The 14,946-nt window shown below is 42.4% G+C and overlaps 1 protein-coding gene across 2 annotated transcripts in view; it reads left to right on the top strand.

Annotated features, from left to right (window-relative positions):
• ANXA6 (annexin A6) overlaps positions 1–14,946 on the top strand; it is a 139,319-nt gene that overhangs the window by 106,797 nt on the left and 17,576 nt on the right. The window contains exons 19-22 of one of the 2 annotated variants that reach the window (XM_073621110.1): positions 2,313–2,392; positions 3,577–3,630; positions 8,444–8,461; positions 11,967–12,060. In XM_073621110.1, the coding sequence (XP_073477211.1) occupies positions 2,313–2,392; positions 3,577–3,630; positions 8,444–8,461; positions 11,967–12,060 (246 nt within the window). The remainder of the gene's footprint in view (positions 1–2,312; positions 2,393–3,576; positions 3,631–8,443; positions 8,462–11,966; positions 12,061–14,946) is intronic. The other variant, XM_073621111.1, reaches the window with a different exon arrangement.

The raw sequence follows: 14,946 nt of genomic DNA, 5'->3' as shown, positions 1-14,946 counted from the left end.
TGCGTTTAGTGCCTTGTAAGTGTCAGTGATCGATCGATACTGCACTTGGGTGGGCTGGGCTGGGCCGGGCGGAGGGGCACAACGCAGGTGCTAGCAGGTATCTGGGCTGATCCCGCTAACACTGCGTTTTTGGGAACCCTAAACTGCTGGGGACGCTAGTATAGATCTGATCGGATCAGATATTGATCCGATCAGATACTATACCACTAAGGGAGGTGTACGGTGCGTGCGTGGGTGTTAGCGGTACTGGCGCTAACCTGACGCTGCCTGGTGCTTGCTTGCCAGTTCACCAAAATGCTACCAAAAAAACTGTTAGCGATCGCAGGGATCAGGCCTGACTCTGCGAACGCTGCAGTTATGCGTTTAGTGTTTTGTAAGTGACAGTGATCGATCGATACTGCACTTGGGTGGGCTGGGCGGAGGGGCAAAACGCAGGTGCTAGCGGGTATCTGGGCTGATCCCGCTAACACTGTGTTTTTGGGAACCCTAAACTGCTGGGGACGCTAGTATAGATCTGATCAGATCAGATATTGATCCGATCAGATACTATACCACTAAGGGAGGCGCATGCTGCGTGCGTGGGTGTTAGCGGTACTGGCGCTAATCTGACGCTGCCTGGGGCGACGCATATCACCGCCGGGCGATCAGGGGGCTAAACCTTTATTAGGTAATAAACGGCGGGTGCCCTGACACTATAAAAAATAAACGAACTAACCTGCGTCACCCGTAACGGTTATACGGTGATCAGTGGTGAAAGGGTTAACTAGGGGGCAATCAAGGGGTTAAAACATTTATTAGGTAGTATATGGGGGTCCCTGTCACTATAAAACGCTGACGGCGAACCTAAATATTTACCTCACTAACTAGCGTCACCAGCGACACTAATACAGCGATCAGAAAAATGATCGCTTAGCAACACTGGTGACAGGGGGTGATCAAGGGGTTAAAACTTTATTAGGGGGGGTTAGGGGGGTACCCTAGACCTAAAGGGGGGTAATACTCACTGTCCCAACACTGTAACTGTCACAAACTGACACTATGCAGTAATCAGAAAAAAAAAAAAAAAAACCTGCTGGTGTCAGTTTGTGACAGGGGGGGGGGGTGATTGGGGGGGGATCGGGGGGCGATCGGGGGGGGGATCGGGGTGTTTTGTATGCCTGGCATGTTCTACTGTGTGTGTAGTGTGTTGTGCACTCACATTGATGTCTTCTCCCCTCGGCGCTGGAACGGAAAATACCGAGCCGAGGGGAGATGACATCATTTCCTTTGCTGCTGTTTAGCATACAGCAGCAAAGGAGTGTTCCCATTGGCCGGCGGCGATCGCGAGGGGGGGGCCACGAACGGATGGCCTCCCCCTCATCTCGGATCGCCGGGGAACAGAACGGGACCGCTTCGGGCACCGGGGGGGGGTCCGATCGGACCCCCCACCCGCGAGAGGCAAATCACGTACATGTACGTGATTTTGCCTGCCCGTGCCGCCTTGCCGACGTAAATCGGCGTTAGGCGGTCCTTAAGTGGTTAAAAAAGGGGCAACATGGAAAGTGAAATAGCAGTCCGACGCGTTTCGACCTACGTGTCTTCTACTGGGGCCCCAGTGGAAAAGATTTTGAAATAACAAATATAATAATAATTGCAGCTCCTGTACACAAAGTGCTATTCACTTGAATAAATAAAATAATTACAGCTCTCGAAATAATGAAAATGAAAATAAAAAAACATCAAATAATCGTGTTGAAATAATGCAAAACGTTCCAAATAAAAGGTGTTTATGTGCTCCAATCCTCATAAAGTGCAATAGTGCTCCAAACGTGGTGTGGCACACACCCCTCCTGTGTCGCCACCCACCAGATGAAATGGACCCCTAGCTTTTCAGTCTAGGGGTCATATGAGCTGTTAATGGAATGGCGACTCACAGAAGGTCCAATGGAGATCTCCCCCAAAATAATAATCACAAGTTGGTAAATGCACCAAAAATAAAAAGAAGGAACTAATAGTGAAGCATAGTAAGGCTGGTGTTTATTGCACAAAATACAGGTTGGTACTTACAGGACAGAGATGTAAAATGAGCATAAAATAATGCAGGGATAAAATTCAGGAAATGCTGCATCCAGTATATGTACAATATAGACTGATTCTGCTTCTAGCCAAATGTATATAGATGTCTCGTATGGATTTAATGAAGGGGCCTTGGTGCAAACTAAAATTTTGTCAACATACAGTACTGTGTGGATATTTTAAGTTAGATGTTTTACAGTCAAGTGGTAATAGAATTTCCAGCAAACATAACGATTTTATATTCTATCTTAACCCAGCTTACCACCAGCCATTGGAAGATGCTATAAGCTCCGACACATCAGGACACTTCAAGAGGATCCTTGTTTCATTGGCTTCGGTTGGTTACTTATTTACGAAGTACAGGATAACCATATTTATGGGGATCTTCGGTATTTATACAAGGTTTGTCCGGAAATCCCCCAGCCATGTATCATGAAAAATAGAGACATTAATTGAAAAAGATGCAGGAAACATTGTACTTAGGACAATGACGCCTCAGTCCCCTTCAAAGGCATGACTTCCATTGTAATGCTTGGGTTTTTGTTTCTGGATCATAGGCGTAGACCCATGATTCATCACCTGTTGTGACTTTCTTGAGGAAATCTGGTTCATTGGTAGCAGTTTTAAGCAAGTCATTAACAATTGCAGCACAATGTTCCTTCTGCTCTGGTAGCAGAAGCCGAGGAACGTATTTTGCACATTTCATGCCAAGATCCTGCTCAAAATCTCGGACACATTTTGTGACCTTGTAATTTTCTACCTGTCTGGGTGTAATATCTATAAATAAAGAATAATAAATAATAAAAAAAAAATCTTGGACACAGTGGTTTTTGGAATTCCCAGATCAGCTTCTAGTTCTCGCACTCTCAGTCACCGATCTTTTTTGATTACAGTCTGTGCACTTTAAACAATCTCAGGGGTTTTGCTTGTTGCAGGCCTTCCAGAATGTGGATCACTTTCAAGCATTTTTGCAACACTTTTTCTGCTGAACTCATTGCATCATCCCCAAAAGCCTTCTGAATCATCCGAACAATGTCTGTGGAGGATTGTTCAAGCTTAATGCAAAATTTGATGCCGGTTCATTGTTCTATTTGCACAGTCATTTTTTATGTTACATGCTCAGTCAACAACATCAATTGTCCTCACTGACTAGTACAGTGAAGTGATCATTGTCATTGTTCAAGCATGCACATTCCAGTCCCCTCTCTTTGGCTGCCAGGTTATATTGATGTCACCCAAACTTTTCTCGTTATATTTACAATGGCTGGACATTTTCTGGACAGACCTCGTACGTTATATTTATAGTGTGTGTGTGTGTATGAGAGTATATTAGTCCCTTCCTTGAATAGCTTGTAAATGAATGTACACTGTCATAGGGCGCTATACCGGTTAACATAATGTCTGGGTGTTATCATAGGACCTTACATCTAACAACATGGAGAGGAAAAAACATCTGATTACTATATCTGTGCCCAATGAATCATACTAATAAACCCTATGTGTATTTATGTCTCTTGCTAGGCAAACCGTGATGAGGGTGGTGAAGACCTTGACAAAGCCGTAGATGATGCTAAGGTAAATAGTATGAACTTTAATTTATCATAGCCAACAGGACAGAAGCAATGATGCATTTTTCTTCAACCTTCTCTCAAATAAAAAAAAAAAAAAAAAAAAAAACAACCCTAATAATATTAACCACTTGACTTTAGAAGGTTTTACCCCCTTCATGACAATGACATTTTAATCATTTTTTTAAATGAATTTTATTAATCTATAAAGAATAACAGTAGGCGCACCAGATCCGCCCACGCAGGGGCTTTTTAATTGACAGTACAGGCAAATACAAAGCCTTTTATGTTGCCAAAGGAAAAGGAAACAACAACAATGACTAAACTTAATAAGTGTGAACAAATGAATAGAGAGGACCAGTTAGGATCTGCCTGGATGGCAGCGTCAAACATGGATGAGCAAACTTCTGGACCATAGTACAGTATGGAATGTGTGCATGAAAATAGGAAAGGGGGGTAGGAACCCCATAGGAAAAAAAGAGCAAGCGGAGGAGAAAACAACAAAGCGAGAGGTGGGGGGAGCAAGGGGGACATTGACTCAGGATCATCAGGGGTGTCGGTCACAGGTGCCCATCGCTAGCTGGGGGAAGTGAAGGAAATGCATACGTAAGCCAAGATTCCCAAATTTAAAGAAACTTGGCATGAGAGTCCCTGAGGATACTAGACATTTGTTCATTAAGCATCAAAGCAGCCATGCGTTCTCTCCCGCCCTGGAAAGAGACCATGGGTTTTTTCCAGGCCTGAGCAACTGTTCGCTTAGCTGACAGAAATAGGTAGGATGTTAATTTTCGTTGATGGGCATATAGGCACAGGATGGGGCAATGCAGTAAAGCAAATTTAGCATCCTTTCGAATAGTCAGAAGGAACAGAGTGTGCAACAAGCCAAAAACTCGGATGCGGGCATGTCCACCAAGTGTGTAGGACATCCCCATGATAGCCAAAACTCCGAAAGCAGCGGTCACTAGAACTAGGATTGGCATGGGCTATTCTGTCTGGAATCCAATACCACCTCAAGAGTACTTGTATGTGGTCTCCAGGGTAGCGGTGTTAAATGAGCATTTTGCTACAGAGGGCCAGGCCTTGCTCCAGTCCGCCAGGTTTATTTCAGATGCCAAATCCCGCTCCCACTGAGTCACATAAAAGAGAGTGATAGGGGACGCTCTACTCCGGCTGTGGGGCTTCATGTATTTCTCGAAGGGCGGCCCACGTCGAAAAAGACTGGGTGGAAGCATGGTGCTACTTTAACTGGCAAATACACGGTCATGCAACACTGTACACAAATTAAATTTATATAATTTTTTTCACACAAATAGCTTTCTTTTGGTGGTATTTGCTCAACACTGGGTTTTTGTTTTTTTTGCACTATAAATAAAAAAAGATTGAAAATTTTGAAAAAAACACAATATTTTCTACTTTGTGTTGCAAAACATAGTCAATACAAAAATTCACATCTCTTAATAAATTTAGGCCAACATTTATTCTGCTACACTACAAATAAATCCCAATAAGTGTATGTTAATTGGTTTGTGTGAAAGTTATAGCGTCTATAAAATATGGTGTGTGTGTGTGTGTGTATGTATGTGTGTGTATATATATATATATATATATATATATATATATATATTTATATTATACTGGAATGTACACAGGTATAGATACTATACTGGTAATAGCGGTGATCAGTGACTTATAGTGTGACTGTGATAGTGTGGCGGACAATCTGGTGCTAACTGACGTCACTAGTGACACTAATAGAGTAATCAGTGATAAAACTGTACACTGTATTAATGACACTGGCTGGGAAGGGGTTAACATCAGGGGGCAATCAAGGGATTACTGTGTGTCTAATAAGTGTAATGTGGGCTGCTTTTACTTACTGGCCTGGCTGTTTTTTCTCCCTACCTTCCAGGGAGAAGAAACAGCCAGGTCGCTGTTCTCTGTACACAGAGTTCTCTGTGTTTGTAAACACAGAATTCTGTGTGTGAATGAACACAGCTGATCAGCAGGTTTCAGCTGAAATCTGCTGCCAAACTTGTGCTGTGTCCAATCACGCATGCACGCCCCAAACCCAGAAGCAAGCTACATGTACGTTGCTGAGCCTTCACCTGCCACCAGCTCACAGTGCTATGAGCAGTTGACAGGGGATTAAATACATTTTTATATACACCAATCAGCCATAACATTATGACCACCCACCATAACCCATTGAGGCATGGAAGCCACTAGACCTCTGAAGGTATGCTATAGTATCTGCCACCAAGCTGTCAGTAGCAGATACTTTAAGTCCTGTAAATTTTGAGGTTGGGCCTCCATGGATCGCACTTGTTTTTGCAGCACATCCCACAGATGCTTGTTTGGATTGAGATCTGAAGAATTTGGAGGCCAGGTCAACACCACAAACTTGTTGTATTCCTCAAACCATTCTTAAATTCATCAGACCAGGCGACCTTCCTCCATATCTCCGTGGCCCAATTCTGATGCTCACATGCCCATTTGTAGGTGTTTTTGGCTGTGAACAAAGGTCAGCATTGGCACCCTGACCAGTCTGTGGCTATGCATCCCAATACACAAAAAACTAAGAGGCACTGTGTGTTCGAACACCTTTCTTTTGGAACCAGCATTCACTTTTTTTTTTAGCAATTTGAGCTACAGTTGCTCTTCTATTGGATTGGACTACAAAGGCCAGCCTTCACTATACCACGTGCATCAAATAGTCTTGGCTGCCAATGACCCTTTTTGTTGTTTACTGGTTTTCCTTCCTTGGACCATTTTTGGAAGGTGCTGTCCACTACAGACAGGGAACATCTCACAAGAGCTACAATTTTAAAGTTGCTCTGACCCAGTCATCTAGCTATTACAATTTGGCTCTTGTCAAAGTTGCTAAAATCCTTACACTTGCCCATTTTATTTGCTTTCAATACATCAACTTCAGGAACAACGTGCTGATTTCACATGCTGCCTAATATATCCCACCACATTCAGGTGCCACCTTACCAAGATATTCAGTGTTATTTACATTTGCCTGTTAGTGGCCATAATGTTATAGCTGATCTGTGTATATCTCACATATTGTATGCAATGTAAAAAAGCTGTGGTGGAATGTGTCCTCTTTAGTGAAAAATAGTAATTAATAATAAAGCAGTCAGAGTAAAACAGAGATTTTTTTCTACTCTTTGCTAGGATAGAGCCTTTAGCCTTGAGTCAGGTGAAGGAAAACTAAGGGCCCATTGACACCAATCACGTTTCAGTAATGCGCAGCATTCTAATGCATTTCCAGAACGCATGTTTACTGCAATGCACTGCAGCACAGCACAACACACATATTCATATGTGGAACTGGGCTACAGCCTATTCATAAAGGAGCTGTCGAACGCATGACACCACAGTGCACATCGACATGCAAACATGCTTGCACTCCAGTGAAGGAATTGGTTGGCACACTTGGACTTGTTCAGTTTGTATTCCTTATTCTTGATCCTTTAAGCTGAACTAGGGGAAAACAATGTTTGCAAATTTGCTATGTAAAAATGAATTGCACCTAATTATGAGGATCCCATTCGTGGATGCTGCTGTGTTAGGTTAAGACTGACACATAACCTCAACACTGCTGTAAGAGCCACACTTCTGGTGCTGAAACATAAACTCCTAGTACAGTGACTAGTACAGTGACTACAGTGAAGGATAGTGGGGTGCTTGCACTCCACCTTCCCTCAATTCTTTTTAATTTTTTTTCACAGAATGCAAAGTGTTCTGTGATGGGACAAGGGAAGATTATGACATTCATCCATACTCATCTCTCAGAACACCTTCTGTGTAAAATTTCTGTGAAAAAAAACAAGACGTTTTGTGAATGGAGGAGGTGGAGTGCGAGCAAACCATCATCATTCACTGTATGCAGTGTCCTAGAGCTGGGATTAAGTTTCAGCAGTGGTGTCAGGATGAATGAAATTTAGATGCAGAAGCATCATCCAATCATCATCACACGGGCACCATCAGTTTAGCCACGTTAAAAACGTATCGGTTCTTATCCGTTGCTTCATCCGTCTTCATCCGTCTTCTGTTCCGTTAATCTCCGTTTTCATCCGTCTTCCGTTCCGTTAATATCCGTTTTCATCCGTTATGTATATCCGTCATCATGATATGTTCAAAACTGTTTTAGTTTTATTATTCTGAATGACACTTTTAAAATAAAGGTTTTTTCACTTTGTTTTTTTATTTGTCAAAGTATGAACTTTGAATTATTTCTTCAAAACGGATCTTAACTGATCGGATGTTAACGGACATTGTCAGTTAATGTTCGTTTTGATGGATCTGGACGTAGCCTTGTACATTAAAAAAAACGTATAAAAACGGAAGCGGAGGTTAACGGATGATAACGGATGGTCATCCGTTTGCCCATAGGAATGCATTGTCGTCCATCGACGGATGGAAGAAAAACGGATAGACGGTCCGTCCGTGTGAAAGGGGCCTTAGGAGTAATAAATGTTTACATAGTAAATGTGCAAAACCTTTTTTCCCTGGTAGTTCAGCTTTAAATGCAGTAACTGATAGCAAACAATCAATATTCTCCTAAAAAGTTCACCAAAATATTAATAATGAAAAACAAATAAAGGTATACTTATCTCATTAGTACCTTGCTACAAAAAAGCAGGAGCTCTTTAAGTCCCCTACTTTTACATTCTTCCTTTGGAATGTTCTTTAACTTGAGTTCTATTGAGTCGTTTTCCTTTCCTTTTTCTGGAAATTTGTAATCTCGTAAGGTGAAATCTCCTTCCTGCATCTAAGCATGCCTTAATTGTCATTCTTTCTCTTATCCATAGATTATTGCTTCAGTCCTGGTGAGTAATAATCATATTGCTTCCATTCTGCCTTTTTGTATGTCAATTTTTTACATTTGTGTTAATAAAATCATTATAAAATGTGAAAAAAAAAATCACTGTTTCTACCTGTTTATGTAGGAAGTAGGAAAAAGCAAAGATCTTTTGGAATGATTGAAGTAAAGCCTAAATATGATCCCTCATCATACACATAACTGGTACATAGTGGTGAGGGAGCCAATAGTTCTGATGCTTTTGGATGCCTATTCCTAATAAACACCAGTGGCCTTCAGCCTTAAATCCGCTTGTTCCTGCAACCCAACCAAAGCTAGGTTTCACTGGGAGAATGTTACTAAAGAGACTGTCAACTTGCTCATTCAGGTCAAAGTTAGAGGCCATGAATAGGTCTGCCTTCCCACCCCAGTGACCCACTGATACTCACCTCTCCGGTGATCCCCATCTCTCTTTTCTCTCTCGCAGTTGGACCAAAAATGGCCAGTTTCTGCTGGTGTCAGAACCTAGAGGGACATCACCCACAAAGTCAAGTGAGGGCTAGAGATTTACCGCTAGGTCCAATCACCAGGCATGTACTGGCCATTGGGACTACAGGGAGTTTCCCGGTGGGCCGATGGCTCAGTGGGCCGATTTCAGTGACAGTGGACCGCTGCCTCCCTCCAGTCCTCTGTCCCCCCCCCCCCCGCAGTGCTCACCTCCTCTCCCTGGCTAGTTATGCAGCGCGCCTGAATACAGACATGATGCTCAGGAGTCAACACTTAGAAGCTCATCATACTATCTGGAAGGAGGGCGGCCTCACTTTCCTGCCTAATCTTGTTCCATTGGGGGGGCGCCAAACTGATTCTTTGCCCCAGGTGAAATAATGTCTAGCTTCCCCACTGATACTGCCTATAGGAGAAATAATGTAGAACGGCTAATAGCTAGTGGGGGGGGCTTGGGTGGCAAGCCGGCATGGGAGAGACCTGTCAAAGTGGGCCAGTCTGGGTGAAGTCCAGCGCCAAATTTTTGTCCCAGTCCAGCCCTGCCAATCACTATCATTTGAGTGGAGCTTATAAGCTCCTTCATACCTAGTAGCACTAGCTATTTTTGCCAGCGGAGATAGAGGGTGGAGTACCGGGGGATCCCTGGAGAGGTGAGTATCAGTATGCCAAGGGCCTTTTTGCAGACACTATTATTCTCCCCTGAATGGGCAAAGTGACAGTGTCTCTGTAAAGTGCATCTTTCAAGGAAGAAACCTCTGTAAAAGTTCCTCTGTTGACCGCACTCTGAAAACAGTAGAAGGTTTCCCTGTAGGGGAACTATGAAGGGGACATCTCTGAAAACAGTAGAAGGTTTCCCTGTAGGGGAACTATGAAGGGGACATTACTGGTATCAATGGAAAACACAAGAAATTAAAAAAAACACATTGGCAAGAGTGGAATTGGGGCGGGGGTTCCCATGTTTACCTGCATCCAGTTGGAAAGTGGCCAGTAGATATGGGTCGCTTATGAGGGCAGGCTATTCCCTGACTGGTTGGCGATTCATGTGTCAACAGACAAAAGGCTTCCTAGTTATGATTAGCCCTGAACTGTGTTTATGGTTTTCCCAGCACTCTCAGAATGTTACACCTTGCCTTTAACCATGATGCGTTTTTGATGGTTTTCACTTCTGGATGGTTGAATAATCATATTACGGAGTATTCTCCTGGTATTTCTTGGATTTACGGTAAAGTGGCTGCACAGTTTGGCATACTTACCTTACATGGGCAAGGGGACCGCCGCCGATTTCAGTCTTTTTTTTTTTTTTTTTTCATGGGCATGTTGCTCTGTTATGAAGCACATGAAGGGTCCAGAAGTAATTTTGTGAAACGTGTTGATCTCTATGCGTTTGTTCTGAAGATATATGTATACATTTCTACAAATTCCTTGTGATGTGGAAGAAGCAACTGTATATGGGACAATATGATCCCTTCATTTTTTTTTTTTTTTTTTTCCACATTTTGTAAATAAAGGTATCTGCTTGTTGATTCCATGTGTTTTCTATTGGTACCAGTAAAGTCCCTTTCATAGTTCCCCAACAAGGAAGCTTTCTACTATATAGCTATACTTGGGATGTGGTACTTACTTCAGCAGCACATACAGTATATTTTCTCTCTGAAAACGCTGGTGTGGTCATGTTTAGCTTCAGTACTTCTGAATTACAGATCTAGAACAAACATGCAGCAAATGAAAATTGAAGCAAGACTGAATTTGGTGAATATATATATATATATATATATATATATATATATATATATATATATATAGGCAGTTACTTAGAAAGTATTAAAGCCAAAGTAGTAACATAACCACCAGGCAACTAGGATTTTAGGGGTGATCTATATTCATAGACTGATCAAAATCCCAAAACTATACCTCTCACACGTGTACAGATAGAGATAGCGGCGCTAATATAAATTGTGTAAAATAATGGGTCAGAGCAGTATAATGCCTACGACCCTCTACTTATGCATAAAAATAATAATAGTGTCATGAAAAATATTAATTTTATAATGAAAAGAAATTTCCTTAACACCCAGTGAAAAGTGTCACTATAAATAACAAATTACAAGAAATGAATGATCAAGTTCAACAGTTTTTTTTCAATCTTCTTGTGAAAAATCTTCTTCTACTCTTCCACCACACCACCGTGATAGTGACACCACTCCCTCTGAAGAGCGCACTCACCAGATTGTATAGCCTCCCACTCTCGTGTTTGGCAAAACAGCAATTGAACCACACCTGGGTTGCATGTGATGAACCGTGTCTCCAATCAAGCCAGCTCCATATGTGAAAAAAAGAAGAGTGCGCTCTTCAGAGGGAGTGGTGTCACTATCACGGTGGTGTGGTGGAAGAGTAGAAGAAGATTTTTCACAAGAAGATTGAAAAACAACTGTTGAACTTGATCATTCATTTCTTGTAATTTATTATTTATAGTGACACTTCACTGGGTGTTAAGGAAATTTCTTTTCATGATAAAATTAATATTTTTCATGACACTATTATTATTTTTATGCATAAGTAGAGGGTCATAGGCATTATACTGCTCTGACCCATTATTTTACACAATTTATATTAGCGCCGCTATCTCTATCTGTACACGTGTGAGAGGTATAGTTTTGGGATTTTGATCAGTCTATGTATTTATTTAAGTGGCAGCTTTTTTTCACTGTACACTGTGGATGTACACATATTTTGTATTCATTTACACATTTTTTTATATAGCTTTGCACTTTTCTTTGGCGCAGTGGAGTAAGAGAGATTCAGGGGCGGTTTATTTGTATATCTCTTGCTACAAACCATGATCTATATTCATACTTTAGGGGAGTCTTCATATTTCTTTCTTAATGGGTTGACTGTGGTTTGTCGATGAAGAACAAAGCAAAACGTTGGCTTCAAAGGATAACTTTTGTATAGTTGTATATAGTTATACTGACCCTCCTATGTGCGTTTCTCTCTTTCTATCCTTTGTGGCTTCCTGCTTGGCTTTGCAGGAAGTAGCAGATTCAGCATCCGGTGACTCTACCTCCTTAGAAACCCGTTTTATGACCATCCTGTGTACTCGCAGCTACCCACATCTCAGAAGAGGTGAGTGTTGACCCAGCTACTTGTCTGATGCATGCAAGCTGGCCCCCCGTTTTATTTGCTGGATTTTACCTTCATCATAAAGCTGAACTCCCATAAAACACCTACATGAATGATTGAATTGCACGTATAAAAACTAACCTATCTACCAAAGGATCTGGAATTCTGACAATCATCTTTTGTAGTTTATACATCTCTGCTAGACAGCACAGCCAGGTGACACCACTTGTTTGGCTGGGTTCACACTGGTACGACAAACGCTCCGACATTGGGAGCACATGCCACATGACGTGTATAAATCAATGGTTCCCTATGAGAGCTGTCTTAACAAGTCCGACACAAGTCGGTCCGACTTTGAAAAAGATTCCTGCACTACTTTGGTCCGACTTTGATCCTACTTCAGCCCATTAAATATCATTGAAGTCGGATCATTGTCTGAACTGGTCCGACTTTGGCATATAATTTGTGCTCTGAGGATCTTAAAGGGGAACCCCATGCCAAATTTAAAAAAAAAACGGCCTAGAGTCCCCCCTCCAAGACCATACCAGACCCTTCGTTCTGGTATGAATTTGAAGGGTAACCCCCACGCTCGCTGGTCCCCACCCCCTTTCCTGACCTGCTGGGCTGCAACTCGGATAAGGGTCTGGTATGGATTTTGGGGGGGACCCCACGCCAATTTTTTGGTGAGGGGGTTCCCCTTAAAATCCATCCTCGGTCTGGTATGGTCTTGAAGGGGGAACCCTATGCCATTTTTTTTTTTTTCATTTGGCGTGGAGTTTCCCCTAAAGATTCATACCAGACACAAAGGGCTTGGTATTGTCTGGATCAAAGTGAGATCCCGTTCATTGAAGTCGGATGGAACAAGTTGCAGGGCAAAGTCGGATCCACAGTCTTACAACTGTAGTGTAGTACCAGTGTGAACTCAGCCTTTTAGTTACAGAATGCAATGTTCCAGAATACAGAGGTGTCACCTGCTTACTTGGAGCTTGCAGATTGGATGATATCTCATCTACTCAGCTCTCTCCTCCTGTCAGCATGTTCTCTGTCAGCAAATGCATGCAGCAGAACCTGAATGGCATCTAGATTGACCCTTTTTGTACAGAAAATACCAGGAGATCGATAACAAGATTGATTCAGGCACTTACAGTGCCTTGAAAAAGTATTCATACAGCTTGACATTTTTCCACATTTCGTCATGTTACAACCAAAAACTTAAATTTATTTTATTGGGATTTTATGTGATAGACCAACACAAATTGTGAAGTGAAAGGAAAATGATAAATTGTTTTCAAAATTTTTACAAATAAATATGTGAAAAGTGTGGCGCGCATTTGTATTCAGCCGCCTTTACTCTGATACCCCTAACTAAAATCTAGTGGAACCAATTGCCTTCAGAAGTCACCTAATTAGTAAATAGAGTCCACCTGTGTGTAATTTAATCTCAATATAAATACAGCCGTTCTGTGAAGCCCTCAAAGGTTTGTTAGATAACCTTAGTGAACAAACAGCATTATGAAGGCCAAGACAGGGCAGGGATAAAGTTGTGGAAGTTTAAAGCAGGGTTAGGTTAAAAAAAATATCCAAAACTTAGAACATCTCACGGAGCACTGTTCAATCCACCATTCAGAAATGGAAAGAGTATGGCACAACTGCAAACCTACCAAGACATGGCCATCCACCTAAACTGACAGACCAGGCAAGGAGAGCAGCAAAGAGGCCCATGGTAACTCTGGAGGAGCTACAGAGATCCACAGCTCAGGTGGGAGAATCTGTCCACAGGACAACTATTAGTCGTGCACTTGACATATCTGGCCTGTATGGAAGAGTGGCAAGAAGATAGCCATTGTTGAAAGAAAGCCATAAGAAGTCCCATTTGCAGGTTGCGAGAAACCATGTGGGGGACACAGCAAACATGTGGAAGAAGGTGCTCTGGTCAGATGAGACCAAAATTTAACCTTTAGGCCTAAAAGCAAAAGCTATGTGTGGCGGAAAACTAACACTGCACATCACCCTGAACACACCATCTCCACCGTGAAACATGGTGGTGGCAGCATCATGTTGTGGGGATGCTTTTTTTCAGCAGGGACAGGGAAGTTGGTCCGTGTTGATGGGAAGATGGATGGAGCCAAATACAGGGCAATGTTAGAAAAAAACCTGTTAAGCCTCGTACACACGAGCGGAATGTCCGACAGAAAAAATCCGATGGAAGCTTTTCATTGTCTATTCCGATCGTGTGTAGGCCACATCGGACTTCTTTTTTCGAAAATTCTAACGGACCTAGAAATGGAACATGTTCTAAATATTTCCGACGGAACCAATTCCTGTCGGGAAAACTGATCGTCTATATGCTTTTCCGACAGACCAAAAATGACGCATGCTGTGAAGCAAGAACGAGACGGAAGCTATTGGCTACTAGCTATTGAACTTTCTTTTTCTAGTCCCGTCATAAGTGTTGTACATCACCGCGTTCTGGACGGTCGGACTTTGGTCGGACTTTGGGTTGACCGTGTGTAGGCAAGACCGCTTGAATGGAATTCTGTCGGAGTTCCATCGGAGAAACCTTCAGAGTTTATTCCGACGGCAAAACCGGTCGTGTGTACGCGGCATTAGAGTCTGCAAAAGACTTGAGACTGGGGCGGAAGTTCACCTTCCAGCAGGACAACGACCCTAAACATACAGCCAGAGCTACAATGAAATGGTTTAGATCAAAGCAAATTCATGTCTTAGAATGGCCCAGTCAAGGCCCAGACCTAAATCCAATTGAGAATCTGTGGCAAGACTTGAAAATTGCTGTTTACAGACGGTCTCCATCCAATTGGACAGAGCTTGAGCTATTTTGCAATGAAGAATTGGGCAAAAATTTTACTCTCTAGATGTGCAAAGCTGGTA

Source organism: Aquarana catesbeiana, linkage group LG03 (assembly GCF_042186555.1).
Source record: "Aquarana catesbeiana isolate 2022-GZ linkage group LG03, ASM4218655v1, whole genome shotgun sequence".
Taxonomy (NCBI): Eukaryota; Metazoa; Chordata; class Amphibia; order Anura; family Ranidae; genus Aquarana; species Aquarana catesbeiana.
The sequence above is the reverse complement of the archived record's forward strand: the minus strand, read 5'-3'. Positions and strand labels throughout refer to the sequence as shown.